This window comes from Heterodontus francisci, chromosome 26 (genome assembly GCF_036365525.1).
Source record: "Heterodontus francisci isolate sHetFra1 chromosome 26, sHetFra1.hap1, whole genome shotgun sequence".
NCBI classification, from domain to species: Eukaryota; Metazoa; Chordata; class Chondrichthyes; order Heterodontiformes; family Heterodontidae; genus Heterodontus; species Heterodontus francisci.
Window position 1 is genome coordinate 54,488,766 of NC_090396.1, and position 15,508 is coordinate 54,504,273.

At 39.9% G+C, this 15,508-nt stretch overlaps 1 protein-coding gene across 2 annotated transcripts in view; it reads left to right on the top strand.

Annotated features, from left to right (window-relative positions):
• Positions 1-15,508, top strand: part of LOC137384368 (transmembrane channel-like protein 7) — a 43,872-nt gene that overhangs the window by 14,681 nt on the left and 13,683 nt on the right. For both annotated transcript variants that reach the window (XM_068058305.1, XM_068058306.1), the window contains exons 5-10: positions 2,076-2,170; positions 5,231-5,370; positions 7,461-7,608; positions 9,289-9,462; positions 12,996-13,159; positions 14,604-14,727. In XM_068058305.1, the coding sequence (XP_067914406.1) occupies positions 2,076-2,170; positions 5,231-5,370; positions 7,461-7,608; positions 9,289-9,462; positions 12,996-13,159; positions 14,604-14,727 (845 nt within the window). The remainder of the gene's footprint in view (positions 1-2,075; positions 2,171-5,230; positions 5,371-7,460; positions 7,609-9,288; positions 9,463-12,995; positions 13,160-14,603; positions 14,728-15,508) is intronic.

A 15,508-nucleotide genomic window follows, 5' to 3' on the forward strand; every position in this document is an offset into this window, starting at 1 on the left:
GTATGTCAAGAGTTTGTGCATGCTCCAGTTTAAATGCAAAACTGGTTTAACCAGTTAAATTGACAGGATAAATTAATTGATTCTTTAGATATATGAGCTATTATCCAGCTATTTAACTATCAGTGCAGAGGTGAGTGCACATTATAGCCAGCATTCAGCATATTCAGGGAATTATCCTCATACTGTTTTGTTTAACAGCCCATTAGTGGGCAGTATTTGTTGTGGATGAGTTCTTATTTACAAGAATATTGGAGAGTCTCTTCCTGGATTGAAGGCCCCCCCCCCCACCCACCCCTTTGCTCCTTCATTGTGTTGTCTTGAACTTTGTTCTCGATCAAGCTAATTCCCAAGGTGCTAATTTTATTTAAAATGTCTCTGTAGTTTCTATTTGTTTTGTTTCAATTTAAAAGGGAAACATTGTGAGACTTCTGTCCTTGTTACTGCTATCTTTGATTGCCCTGTTTGTCAGCTAGAACCAGAGATCATCTTGAAGAAATTGTAGTGGGGTATCAATGGGTTAGTCAGAGATTTCCCGCAACCTAATGCACGCTACCCAAAACCCTTCAGTTTGCTCTCTAGGTTTTAACACAGGAAATGGTAGGTCATGTATATCAAAAGTTATATTCCATGAATCTTCATGTACACTGCAGGTACCAGTGTCAGACTGGGCAGTACCCCATTTATACTGTCACTGCCAGTCACACATTGGCCAAACCCCATTTATACTGTCACTGTTGGCCTCACATTGGGCAAACCCCATTTACACTGTCACTGCTAGTCTGACATTGGGCAGTACCCCATTTACACTATCACTACTAGTCTCAGACTGGGCAAACCCCATTTACGTGGTCACTGCCAGTAACAAACTGAGCAGTATCTCATTTAGCCAATTGCTGGTGGATTTGGACCATACAGCATGTTATTTACAGCACTTGGCTGGAATGCCAGTTCTTCAGCAAAGAAGGAAACTCTGCACCTGTTTAGTTATGGACATCCATAGATTTCCTCACCCAGCTGTTACATTCTAAACATTTCAGCAACAGGATAGCAGTATCTGCATTACCTTGATGTTTAACTAATTGTGCATAGCTTTATGTGCATTATGCCCTAAATGTCCAGGGGCTCTAAGGGAGCTCGCATGCTGTGTCAAACCCATGGGTGTAAAACTACCCTCACACTTCCAGGGCTGTCACACTGCTTCTCTCCCAGCTAGGTTCAGGCCTGCTGCTCAGTTTACATTACAAGTTAGCATTGGTGCTAAACACACCTTTAGGGCTGAATTTTTCAATCGCTTGTGGGGGTGAGTTCAGGTGCGAGCAGGCCCAGAAAATCACACACTTAGAAGGTGTCAGCAGGGAGCCACGGGTACTCTTAACTGCAGTGTGCAAAAGTTGTATAGAGCAGAAGATTTAAACTCAGTTGCTCATGCAGTGACACAGTTGCCATTGCTGGTGCTGCGAGGCTTGCCTTTGTGAGGAGTGAGTGTTTGGACTCTGGAGAGGGACGTGAGGGTGCTGGCATCATTTGGGCATCAGAGGTGGTTTGAGGAACCCCTGGTAAACCAATGAGCAGCAGGAGAGGGAGTTGAGATGGGAGCAGGCTACTCTGACATTGGACAGGGTAGTGAGGAGGAGCATCAGCAGATGAACCCTCCTGGTCAGGAGGAGGCCAGTGGAGCAGAAAGATGGGCTGCAAAGGGGAAGAAGGGGATACCCACAATGTTGGTGTATGGGCCATGAGTCAGCTACTTGCAAGTGATAGAGTGTTAGTTCCGTAGGAGACTATGCCTAACCAGACACTTAGTCTCTAATGTTTATGCTCTTATCCACAATGACATGAGGCCTCACTGTACCCTGGCAGACCCCTGCCTGCAGCCATCAAGGTTACCGCTGGCCCTCTGCTCCCCCAGCTGCTCCGTTTTCAAAGGTAATGGCAAGCCCAGTCATGGCTGCCGTTGGCCTTTTAAAATTGCGGTCTGTCACAAGTTCCGGCCATTATACAGTAGTCAAGTAAGATACTGAGGACTATACAGTAAAACTAGATGCAAACACATCATTAATAATCTGTGTTTCCAGTTACCTTTACAGCACCTGAATGCTACAAGTACGATCCACATCCTGGGGGCTTGGTTCTTGTTTATAAGTATATCTTGGATCTGGTCTCTGGAACAGTAAGTTATTATTTAAATTAAAACTGTGATTAAAATTAAATACTCCAGGCATCACAGATTATTTAATCCTGGACGAGTAGTTCCCAAGTGGTGAATTCAAAATGAGCTACAATGGTGCTGAAAATCATGACCTCTACAGTTGGTCAAGCAAAGTAACAACTGGGCAATTTACCCCTAGAAAAGAATAAATGCATGTAATTTGATCATGCACAGGAGGTTTACCATATATACAGAAGAGAACTAATGTTGAACAGCCCCTGCAAAATGACAGTATGACCACACAATCCCTAAATCCACAACATCATGTTTGTGCAGTGCCCACAAAAGTCTGCCTCGGAAGCTGTGATTAATGCCTTTTGGTCTCAGCAACAGTTTTTTGAATTGAGGCCTGTGAGAAATCACCCCTAAAATCTCTGTGTGGCTATGTATACGGTAATTTAGTCAATTAGTTTGAGCTGGCTCTCCTAATTGAAAAGCTGTTTAGTATTTACAGTTGGGGAGGTAGAGTGACAGAATAATGGAAGACCTGATTGATTTGGTACACAGAATTAATTAAGAGGCTGGAACTAGTCTGTAGTGAACCATGTATTTTTCTCTGAAATTTTCAGCCTTTTGATGGTTTCTGAGGAATGTATGTGGGTTCTCCATTGGCAACTGCTATGACATGCATCTTTAACAGAGGTACAGCCATGCAAAATTATCTCTTAAAATCACAAAGGACAATCAGGCTTACAAATAGAAAAAAAAATATCAGCGTGTGCAAAATGCTGAAAAAGAATTCAAATAAAAAAATATCAAACTAATAAAGGCAAAATAATCTATTTTTCCTTATGGCTTACCAGCCTGGCTGCTACCAACTGCTGCGAGAGCTGCGAAATCATAATTTTTGAAAAATGTATTGAAAGATAGTTTAAGGAAATTGCATAACAACATAGATTTAATGTTATTGTCGCCAACATAAAATAGTAACATTGTGACAAAGGTACCATTTCTCCACAAGATGGCATCATTGAGCTGATCTGTGTTTTATTTAATTAATTAGGTTTAACGGCACCAACAGTAAATGGACACAACTTCTTTCACCACACTTGTAATTGCTATATGCTTAATTCTATTCTCACTAAAATAACTGTACCTTGAATGCCTCATCTCACTCTCCTCAGTCAAGACAGCAGATAAACTACCAGCTACTAGGCTTCAACCTACACTGATTTCAACCAATTACTGGAGATAATATCACAGGTCAGATGGGTAACTCGCTGCATGTGGAATTGCAGTCAAAGACAATACCAAATTCTGGCATAGTAGTCGTGAGTTCCAACATATCAAATTTAGAGGGTGGTGAAGGTAGGGTCACACAATTCTGGATTCAGGCAACCTGTATTGAATTTTAGTGGAGAGACCTTTTGAAGAAGCCTAAACTATTTAGCTGCAATTAATGTGTATGAAAAGTTACCTGGTGCCATCCTTTAAAGTTGAATTTAACATGTACCTATGTGTATGCGTGCATATGTTAGCCTATGGCTGAGAGGGGCAGGAGGCCTGGTCTCCGAGCTCTGCCATAGCAGTTCTTGAGAGTTGAATGACACCAATTCCTTTTAAATAGAGAACATTATGCTGCTGTTAATTTGATTCTTTCTGTGTGAGGGCCATTGTACCATTCACAATGAAGTATTATAGCAAACCAGAGCTAGAGACACTCCGAGGCAGAGAGATAGATTAATGTAGCCTGGTAGGCCCACCATTGTCAGTTACTAACTTCAGCCTGTAAATTAGTCACAAGAATTAAAGATCACTTATTTAAAGCCTTTTGCACTGTCTGGCATTGGCCGTTTGGTTCCTTTAACTGATTCAGGCAAGTATACTTGTTTTATACTTTTAAAGAATTATCACTTTTTAACTACATTTTACTCCACTAAGCATTTGCATGACTTTTGAAAGGTTCAAAATTTATTTCCAGGAAATTTTATTTTGAATTGACTTTCATCAAAATATTTAATGAATATTCTTAATGAACAATGTTATACACAACTAAAAATCCAGAAGGTTCAGTGATGTACCAACATCATATAGTGTTTTTAGCATAGTTCAGTGCCCAAGGCACTTCACAAAGGAGGGAATGGATTCTGAACTGGAGTTGGGAGAAGAGATAGGCAAAGTGACCAAAGGCCCAGATATATTTTGAGGAGGCTTTGGAAAGGGCAGAAAGGGTTTGAGAAGAGAGTTCCATTGCAGCTCACAATGGGTGAAGGCATTTGCCAGTGGTGGAAAGTTGTGAGGGAGGGGAGTTGTTGCACAGAGGAGAGTGGAGAAGGTGCCATCTGGGATATTGACTGAAAGAGGTTGCAGTGGTGTGGAAGGATGAGGCCATGTTGGCATTTTAAATGGGGATGAAAAGATTTGAAATTCCTTGTGCTGGGGTGGTGGGGGGTGGTGGGGGGTGGGGGGGTGGGGGGGTGGGGGGGGGGGGGGTGGTGGGGGGGGGGGGGGTGGTGGGGGGGATGCTACTGAGGATCCAGTGAAGGTTTTCGATTTTCGAGGATGGTAGTGAATGTGACTCAATAAGGGATAAGATATGAACAGTGAAGTTTTGCACAAAGTGGAGTTTTTGCAATTGGATATCAAAAAGTGAGCTTTGCAGAAATTGAGTTCCAAAGCATGGATAATGGCCTCTGCAATGATGTAAAGGTAGCAGGGAGAGAGAGGGCAATGAATGCAGATGGGGATTAGGTGATCCTGGTGATGGATAGGATGTTGGATGAGCAGCTGGGAAGGTGCATGGAAATTGGGGGGCAGGGTGCAGGGGGGTGCACTGATGCAGTTTCTATGATTGGGGTGAACTGTGTGGTTTAGGTCTTTCCAGTGCTAAACTGAAGAAAGTTGAGGCTCAATCAGAACTTGCAGGACAATTATCAAGTAAGTTGTCATTAGAGTCACAATGGTGCAGTAACTAAAAGTGCAAATTTATAGTGGAATCAACACGGGCTGTTAACTTTTAAAGTTATGTTTAAAATCTTTAAATAGTTCCTTCTGTAATATTGATATTCTTTTTTTTTACAGGGATTCATGGAAGCTTCCTATATGTTCTATGGATATTATAAATTTGGTATATACCAGAAATTTATCTATAATTTCCCATTGGCCTACCTGCTGACTATGATCCTCTACTTCCTACTTTGCCTTTGCTGGATTGTAAAAAGGTTAGAACTTCCACTGCCCTTTGTATTTTCCTCACTTTAATTTCATTACTGTTGATACAAACACTGAATATCAAGAGTCCATGAAATGAGATAAAACCTATCGTCAGGAAAACATAAATCAAATGAGGATGTGGAGAAAAGGTGAGTTGTCCTTTGTCTGTTTTGTTAGTTCGGATGGCCATCCTGTACTTGTAAAGGTAGGAGTAGAATTCTTCCTCCAGGCTGCATAGTCAACAGGAGCAAATATAAAGTTAATGGAAACCTAGGTGAGAACGAACTGAGAACATTGATTCAATGATATGCTTTCTGTGCAGTAAAGGGAGAAAGACAATTGAAAATCTTTTAGAAAGAACAGAACTTTGTAAGTCAAAGGAGTTTTCTAAAGCGGAAACAAGAGCAGGAGAATTTCTTTTGTCATTTGTACGTGATCTATATTTTGCACCAGTTCACATGAACATCATCTAAGTAGTGAACTTCTTTAGCATACAAGTAGTTAAATTACTGAAAATGAATCAATCAATTGACATAGGAAAGAGGACATTCATTGAAGCTAGCAACAAGTTCAAGTGCTGGGACTGAGTAATGTCACAATTTAATTTGATCTATTTATAAAAACTCTTAAAAGTTGTTCTCATGTTTACTGTAATCATGTTATAGAAGCCAGAGTGCTGATGACAAGTGGTCATGGATGTATTATAGATGTGTTCGCAGTTCTGAGTGGATTTGGTAGTGCTACATTTTTTGACATGCATATTGCTGCAAGGTGAATATGCATGCTATGCTTTGGGAAGACATCACATCACAGTGTTGAACATACAATGAGAGACTGAGTGTGGGGTGGGGGGGGGGGGGGGCGTGGGGGACAGTGATTGCGCTAAAACGTAGGGGAGGTGAATTTCTGTAGGTATTTACCTCATTGTCCTCTGTCACTCCAACAGAAGGTCCATGGAAACCATAGGAATATGGTGCAAACAACACCATTTCTTCAGGGTTTCTGCAGACCTTCCACTAAAGTTATGGCTGCTGATCGGGAGAACCTCCACAGATATTCAACCTCCACAGGTATTCAACCCCCATGTGAGCAACACAACATCACCTGCACCGACTCATTTGAGATTTTTCCAATAATATCGTACAGTTTCTGCCCTTCAGGTACGTGTGCATGCCCAAGTGTTAAAGTCATAAATTTACATACAAACCCAAGACCATGCTTCAAATTCATCTCCTTCGCATAATATATTAGATCTTTACAAGATAGCAATTCATGCAATAAGGCCGCTAATGATTGAGTACACAAGAGATGAACACTAATGATAGCAATGGTTCTTCGCTGCAACATGAGCAGCTGAAGTCAGAGAATTGCAGGGAAAGAAACCTATATATTCTGACATGAACATGGAGTTTAAAGGGAATTAAACATTGCAAAAAATAGAGGGACAAGAAATAACATTTATACTTTGCTGCAAACCAAATTGGATTACAAACAAAAGTTGTTGATGTTGTTTGAAAAGTTTCTGATCTTGCTGCAGCACTTCTCACAGTGTAGACAGTCATAACATACAACAACAGCTTGCATTTTACAGCTACTCCTTCTACGTTCCTATGTTCACCTCTAATATTTCAAAATGTCTCCAGGTACTTCAGAGGCATAATTTTTAAGAATGGACACCAGGTAAAATATAAATTAGGGGTGTGGAATAAACCAATGATATACTGGACTGTTCTCTTTATTTCTGGGAACAACCCAAGGTGGGCATTTGGTGCAGTCAGTGTAATGCTGCAGATGTGATGCAAAGACTTTGTTATTGTCACAATCTCGTTGAATTCTCAATAAATTTACATCTGAAAATGATCACACAAGGTGTGCTGTCATTTCTTTTGATGCTCTTTGCCAGTTGAAACCTTTTTTGGTATTTATTTTTCAAAATAATTGCTAAATACAATGAGGAAGAAGTATAGAAGATGTAACACTCGAAGAGAAAACAGTGAAGATCAATGTGGTTGAAACTGGCAGTCTTGAGGTTAAGCATATGGTTTATTGGGAAAAGAGGTGCACCCTCAAAAATCTCAAAGCTTTCTCTTCCCTCCAGGATAGTGAGTGGATTTAAACAGGAATTCATGCATGAGAAGAATTACAGCACTAGACACAGTGCCAAGATCTTCGCTCTTTGGAACTTTTGTATCAAGGAAACCATGATGGCCACACTTAAACAACGCAGCATTGTAAATGAACTTAAGGTATTATAACTCAACATGTAGACTTACTGCAATGGTGCTTCAAAATAGCGCTCTGAAGTACTGTAACAGGACCTCTCATGTGGTTCTTTAGTTCAGAAACTATGCTTATTGCTTCTAAACTGGGCTCTTTATATTCAGTTTCTAATGGTACTGTTACAGAGATTCTGCAGTATATGGTTTCTCAATATGAGATTGATAAAATATACCTATTTGTAATATTCCCATCAGTTGAAAAATGTCATGACTGAATTTTATTCATTGGCAAACCTGAGATTGATCTGGATAAAAACAGCAACATTACTTATTATAGTTTGTGAACTTCTCCACTCTTAATGGGCAAGATTTGATATTTGTTGGTCTGAAGGATACGGGAAAGACCAGGGACTGAACCATTGGGAAGCATCAAGCATTCTTGCCAGGCTGCAGTTGAAGTACAAGTTTATTCGGAAGAAAAGAGTGTAGATTTTATAGTACTTCATAAGCCTGAACAGTGATTCCACTATGATTTATTTTTCCAGGTTTTATGTGTTGAATCATAAGCTACAAAAAGAAACAGTTCACATCATAAACAATGGCCTATATCCAGCCCAGCAACAACGTCACAAAGTGTGACCTAAATATTTAGTGAAATACCAACTCATTCATATTGTTTCAATGGCTTGTGCCACCTATCAGTGATAGGGACTGTACATTAATCAAGATTGTTCCTAGTAGCATTAAATTTGTTAGAATCATAGAATGGTTACAGCACAGAAGGCGGCATTTGGCTCATCTAGTCCATGCCAGCTCACTACAATAGCAATTCAGCTAGTCCCACTTCCCCACCACTTCCCCCCTATCCCTGCAATTTTTTTTTTTATCTTGAGAGGTTTGTCCAATTTCCTTTTGAAAGCTACAGTTGAGTCTGCTTTCACCACCCTCTCAGGCAGTGCATTCCAGATCCAAACTGCTCATTGCATAAAATAATGTTTTCTCATGTTGCCTTTGGTTCTTTTGCCAATCTCCTTAAATCTGTGTCCTCAGGTTCTTGACCCCGACAGCAAAGGGGTTCTCTCTATCTACTCTGTCCAGCCCCCTCGTGATTTTGAACACCTCTATCAAATCTCCTCTCAACCTTCTCCTAAGGAGAAGATTCCCAGCCTCTCCAATCTGCCCTCAAAATTGAAATTCCTCAACCCTGGAAACATTCTCGTAAATCTTTTCTGCACTCTTTCTAAAGACTTCACATCATTCCTAAAGTGCATTACTCAGAATTGGACACAATACTCCAGCTGGGGCTGAACCAGGGATGTATAAAGGTTTAGCATAATTAGACCTGCTTGCAAACAAATAATTCACTGATAAAATTAGCATTTCTCAACAAAAATTGCAGTTTGGAGAAAATGTGGTCCTGGAACAAAATGCGAAACCCAGTTAAACTTGGCCTGAGTGGATTAGGCTATCGTTTCATCTTAGTTGGCTTGATTGAATGTGACTTTCAATTTCTTGAAGACTTCACTGCAGGTTATTTTCAAAAATCAGAATCCAAAATGACAATTATTGTGCTGATTACCAAGTAACACATTCGAGGTTTAGGAATCAGTTGAAAATAAATTGGCATTGAGCTGGACTGAATGAAATTGAAGATCTGATTCGAGGCTGGTTTCCTGATTAATGGTTTGTGTTTTTCTTTTTAACTAGATTGATTTAGAAGAACAAATGTGCAGGAAGAGAAAAGCAGAACGGAGCACAAAGGAGAAAGTGTTCCTCTACTGCATCCGTTTTGTGCTCAATTTGTTCATTATGATTTTATTGACTGGAGCTTTTTACTGCATTTACCAAGCAACTACATCATCTCAACATTTCCAGCAGAAGGTCAGTGCATAGACACAGTTGTTCAAGTTAGAGCTTCGAATGACTATATTAAAGACATAAAATTATATAGAAATTACAGCATGGAAACAAGCTCTACAAGCCAACTGATGCAAGGCAGTGTTTATGCTTCACACAAGCCTCCTCCCATCCTACTTCATCTAACCCTTAAATGCGCCTATGCCATTCGCATCAGCTACTTCACGTGGTAGCAAGTTATACATTTTAACCATTCTCTGGGTAAAGACGTTTCTCCTGAATTCTTTATTGGATTTAATAGTGATTGTATTATAGTTATAGTGTATTGTTTGGGATAAATATGAAAAATGTAAAAATATTTTTTTCTTGAAGGCAGCAAAATCTAATCCTCTTTTAACTTATTTGTTTTTCAAAATACTCACCCTATTTTCTCCCCAGTTTCAGAAATTAAACAAAAAATTGTTCATTAAAGAATGAAAGTTCTTGAAAAATCTACCATGAGACCAGAAACAATGTACTTGATACTTCAAAAATGAGAGTGGAAATTAAAGGAACTGTGGCGTAATTGCTCATAGGTTATGGGTATGATAGTATAGTACTTTTTTACTGGAGGTTTTACCGGATGCTGAAGGCTGAGACTAATAATCCTAAAAAACATGAGTTTGAATCCCATCATGGTTGTTTGAGAATTTTAATTCTGTTTAAAAACCTGGAAATAAAAAGCTGGCACCATTTAAAATGACCAAAAAGCTGTTGGATTGTTGTATTTGTCGGTTCACTAATATCCTTCAGGGAAGGAAACCTGCCGTTCTTATCCGGTCCAATCTCTATGACTCCAGTCCCACGTGCTTGACTGCCCTCCAAGGACTGCAGCGGTTCAAGAAGGCAGCTCACCAGCACCATCTCAAGGGCAATTTGGGATGGGCAATAATTTCTGGCCTAACGAACAACGCTGACATCCCATGAATGAATCAAACAAAAAGAAATGGCCACGCAACTGCTAGGAGGTCCACCATCACCTTCTCAGGGACAACCAGGGATGGGCAATGAGTGCAGGATTTGTCAGCAATGCCTACTTCACAATAATTAATTTAAAACAAAAACGTAGGAGTGGTATCAGGAATTTAAAAACACAGGTAATATTATTTCAATTAAAAAGATTAGAAGCATTATCCTTGGAATTAGAGGGCTGCAGTTTTTTTTTATTGATCACCTTTACATAATACAGCTTGTCTTTCCAAAAGCATTTGATATGTTTTCATACAAAGTAATTATGGCCAAATCAAAAGTCATGGAATAAAATGAAGCTGTATTTTGGATAGGCCAGGTACCCAAGAATAGTGATCTAGTAATTCTAGTTAAATTGCAGAGAAAGAAACAACTAACCTAAACATCACACCTAGAATTTCTGCTGTTCAACATATTTATAAATAATTTTGTCTAAAATCTAAGCTAAATTGTAAGTTTTTTGATTATATCAAGTTGTGTGAAAAAGACACCTCTAGAGAAAAAAGGTTACAAATATGACATCTGCAAAAATTTACAACTGACTCAATGAATGGCAGCTGGTATTTATAATTTCAGGGAGGTAGAAACTATTTGCTGTAAATTCCATCATAGTTGCTGATGGGAAGGTTTATGTTGTCAACCGTTGGGATGAAGCTAATAATATCACATAATATCAAATAATATCACATCATTGTACATTCAGTTTACAAGCCTAGTAAAATGATAAGCACGTCATTCTACTGAGTTAACCATACTAAGAAGGGTAAGGTGATGCTTGTCGGATCTAAAAATACAAAGTGTTATCAAAAACTTTAAGGGTTATCTTGAAAAAGCTGGTTACGATGGGCTGAATTTTATGAGGCCTCCGGTGTCGGGGATCGTGGCGCTGGGGGCCTGGAAAATTCTTCCGGGAGAGGCCCACCACGACTCCCAATGCCGAGAAAGCTGCACCGCATTTTACCGCCAGCGGCGAGGCCTTCATTTCAATATTAAAATTAAGTTAATAAGATGGAAATCAAGTTACCTTGTACCGGCGGCCAACCCATGCCAATATTCCGGCCACAGGCCGGAACTCTCACACCTTCGGAACTCCGTTTGGTTGTGGGGATGGTGGGAAGTGATTGAGGGTCAAATGTTCTGAAGGTGGGGGGGTTAAAGTTTGTCATTTAAAAAATTGTTTTTCTGACAGTATAGGTAATTTAATTTATTGAGAACTCATTGCGGGGGGTGGGTGGGGAAGTTGGGGGGGGTGGGGAGAGGCGATGTAAAGTTTGAATAAAATGTTATTTGTAATATCAGTGAGGGCGGGACCTTTAAACATTTAAATTTACCTGAAGGGCTTGAAGCCCTTTCAAAATGTCCCCAGCGCCTGTGCGGTGGCGCCAGACAATGTTGCCAGGGATGGAGTGGCCGCACCCTCTATGTCATCAGGGGCGGCTGCTCTGCACCCTCCATTTAAATGAGCCCCGGCGCAAAATATCATGGGGGCTCAGCGACAGCGCACCCGCACCTGAAGACTGCCGAGATCAGAGTGCGTCACCGTGATGTGCAGCGCAATTATAAATTTCAGCCAAATAGTTCAGCAAATGTTCAATAGTGCAAAGTCAAGGAGAGAGTATTGGGTTTATCACATTGATAGGATGAAAGTCCAACTTTTTTGAAAAATACACAGATGCTGGAAAACATTCAGAAAAGGGCAGCAAAGACGTTGAGTTATTGAGGAGGTAGTCTATTCTCAGAAGTAAAGATTAAGGAAACAATATTTTGAAAAGAATGAATGAAATTACTAAAATGATATCAAGGTACTTATGACAAATCAAAGTTGGAAACCTAGATAACATAATTAAAAGCTAAAGAAGCTGTGAATTTGTGTATTTAGCCTTTCAAACTTTGAGTTAATTTATGGATTAAACAGCCATTAGATGCTGGAAATGGGACAGTTTAATATTAATTCTGTAAACTTACCAAATGGCAATTTATCAATGTCTCAGCATAATAAACAGATTTTCAGCCAAATAAATGAGAAGAAATCATTGGTCCTGAAGTTTGGGAAGGTGGTACTGAGCCATAAATTTGGTAGGGTTTTAATGATGAAATTCTGATGAGATGAGGCAGCTGCTTCTTGTGTTTACTGGCTTTGGTGTGGCATCACTGCAACCGATGGAGTGACATATCATACAAGCTCCACCTTTACTAGTGCCAAGGTTATGTCAATCTTACTGCACCAATATGGCGGTAGGGGCGCAATAGCAGTTTTCCAGTGACAATCAAATGCAGAGTTAGATAAGTGACTGCTGCAAAATTGATTTTTTTTAAATCTTCAATCTTTGGCCTAAAAGGTCACCCCTCCCCTGATGCAACAGACATTCAGGGAAGGCCATAAACGGCACAAGACCGACCCCAGGTATGAACAAAACCCTGTCCATGGATTTGGAATAAGGGTCCAAGGCAGGCAGACTAGCACATCTGGCAGAAAATTGGGGCTCCAAGAATATGAGGGTCATTGTGAGTATTTTTATATTTATAAAATCATGCACTCTTCTTTCTAGGGGAGTGAAAGCAAGGAATTGCCTTTTGTCACTGAATTCTTCATGGAATATCTTCCGTCCATTGTCATCTCCATTAGTAATATTCTTCTGCCATTCTTATTTCGAATAATTGTCCGATATGAAGAGTATCCACCAAACACTGAAATCAATTTGTTATTAATCAGGTAAACCTTATTAGATGTGTAATTATGCATGGTATCTTATTGATGTTGAAGGGAAGATCAACAGTGTTTGAAAATATGTTATTGCCCATTATACATTAGTCTATTCTTCCAAAGATTGGTACAATCTAGTTTTTTCTTCCAGCAGAAATGATCCAACTAATTTCACTTCAATCACTACTTATATCATAAGATTACTCGTTGTCCTAAACCAGTGTTATATTTTACTGGGAAGAATCTTCAAACTTAAAAATAGTTTCAGCTGCAGTATCATTCACTGTCTGTGTTCAGGCTTGGTTTAACATCCTGGGTTGTGCCTGAAACAACTCAAGCATGAACCTGTTAGTCTTTATTGCCTAACTGTGAAGCTATAGTACTGCAGTAATAAACACAAAAAAAAAATGTGCGTTTATGCAGCACCTTCATGCTATCCATACATTTCAAAATGCTTCATAGACGACGAAGTGATTTTGAAGTTAAATCACTGCAGTGATATAGATCAATGTGATAAACAAGTTTTTGGTAGTGTTGGGTAATGGATAAATGTTGGCAGAATATCAGGAGAATTGCCCTGCTCTTCAACTAGTGCCAAAAGGATCTTTGATGGTCTTGGTTTTAACCTCTCTGCAGACTGGGAAGGTCCTAGGTTTGATCCTCTTAGCTGAGGTAGCAGTAGGAATTCCACAGTTCAGAGGTGGCAGGATGGGTAGGGGGTGGGGGCGGTGGTGAGGGGAGAGTGGCCAGGATTCCTCCTAATCAATTACATTGCAGTCCATTCACTGGAATTGTAGTGGTCATCAGGTGAGATTCTATAGTCGTGCACCATTCTAGCCTTACATACAACATCCATGCAGTATTTTCACTCAACACTATCTCAATACTCAACCTACGACAGCGCAAACTGCCAGATTAGTGTGACATCTCATGCAGCTTTTGTGTCAGGATTTTTACAGCATAAATCATTGACTTGCATCACAATACCACCAATTTTAATTCTAGCACCACTTGTATTTTTAGCACCTGAACAGACAGGGGGTATGGAGTATAATTGATGTCATGTTACCGAGCAACAGAGAATTATGTTTTGAAGGATCAAGGTGTTCTATTCCGGAAAGCCAGGTGGTGAAGGATAGAACTGGAACCTAAACGTGACAACTTGACACACTTAATAAGCTTTTATTTACAGAGATACACATTACAAACATGCATCTCCTAACCCAACAACCAGAGTTTCAATCCACTCCTATATAGGAGCACAAGTGAATTCCCAGTAAATGACGCTGCCCCCCCCCCCCCCCCCGCCACTCCACCCCCAAACACAATGAAATACTCAATCACTATACAATTAACACAAGGGGAGGGAGAAAAACAAGAAAAGTCATTCCTTAAAGAGAAATAATGATTTATGTGATGTACAAGGTGTGTTTCTCCCTCTATTTCCTTATAGGAGTGTGTTTTTGAGACTGGCTAATCTGAGCATGCTGATGTTCTCCTTGTGGCAGCATATTACCTGCTCTGATGGCAAAGGTAAACAGGATTGCAAAGCCTGTGGTTATAATAGAAACTACCGGGTGAGTGAAAAAGCACTAATAAATAATAGTTTTACTAGAGAGTTCAGTGGTGCCGAGGAATAGTGGGTTCCAGGTCTGATCTTGCAACATCACAGAGTAAATTCAATCTACTCCCCCTGAGTTGTTGATTTCATTCGTGGTGCTGTGGGCAGGAAGGGAAATTTCAGAGATGTGATTCTTCACTGCATCACAATCATTGGCTCTTATGACAGCAAGAGTGCCATTGCCACTGACCTGGGAGTTTAAGAAATAACATTCTTTTGCATATAACCTTATCACATCACATCCTCAGGACGTCCCAGAGTGCTCTGCAACCAATGAATTAATTTGGAAGTGCAGTCACTGATGTTGTGCACGCAAATGTGAAGCTAGTTGTCCCACAGGCAATAGCAAGATGAACAACCAGTTAATCTATTTTTCTCTCTCTCGTGGCACTTGTTGAGTCAGGGCTATTGGTTATGACACTGTGAAGATTCTCCACTCTTCTTTAAATGATGTCTTTGGGTATCTTTATGCCCACTGAAAAGGCAGACACATCTGAAAGACAAAACTTCCAATAAAACAGCATCCACATAGTATTACACTGATATGTTAACCTAGAATAAGTGCTGAGGTTTTTGTGTCAGACTTGAACCTATAGTCAGTGTACTAACTTAAGAGGTTTGACTGCTACCAACTCAAATTGGCACTTAGTGCAAATATGGATGATCATTGGAAAGAAGGTGAAGAAACAATGGCAGTAAAAGGTATAAAAAGTACAGCATTCTTAGAGCAGTTTTAT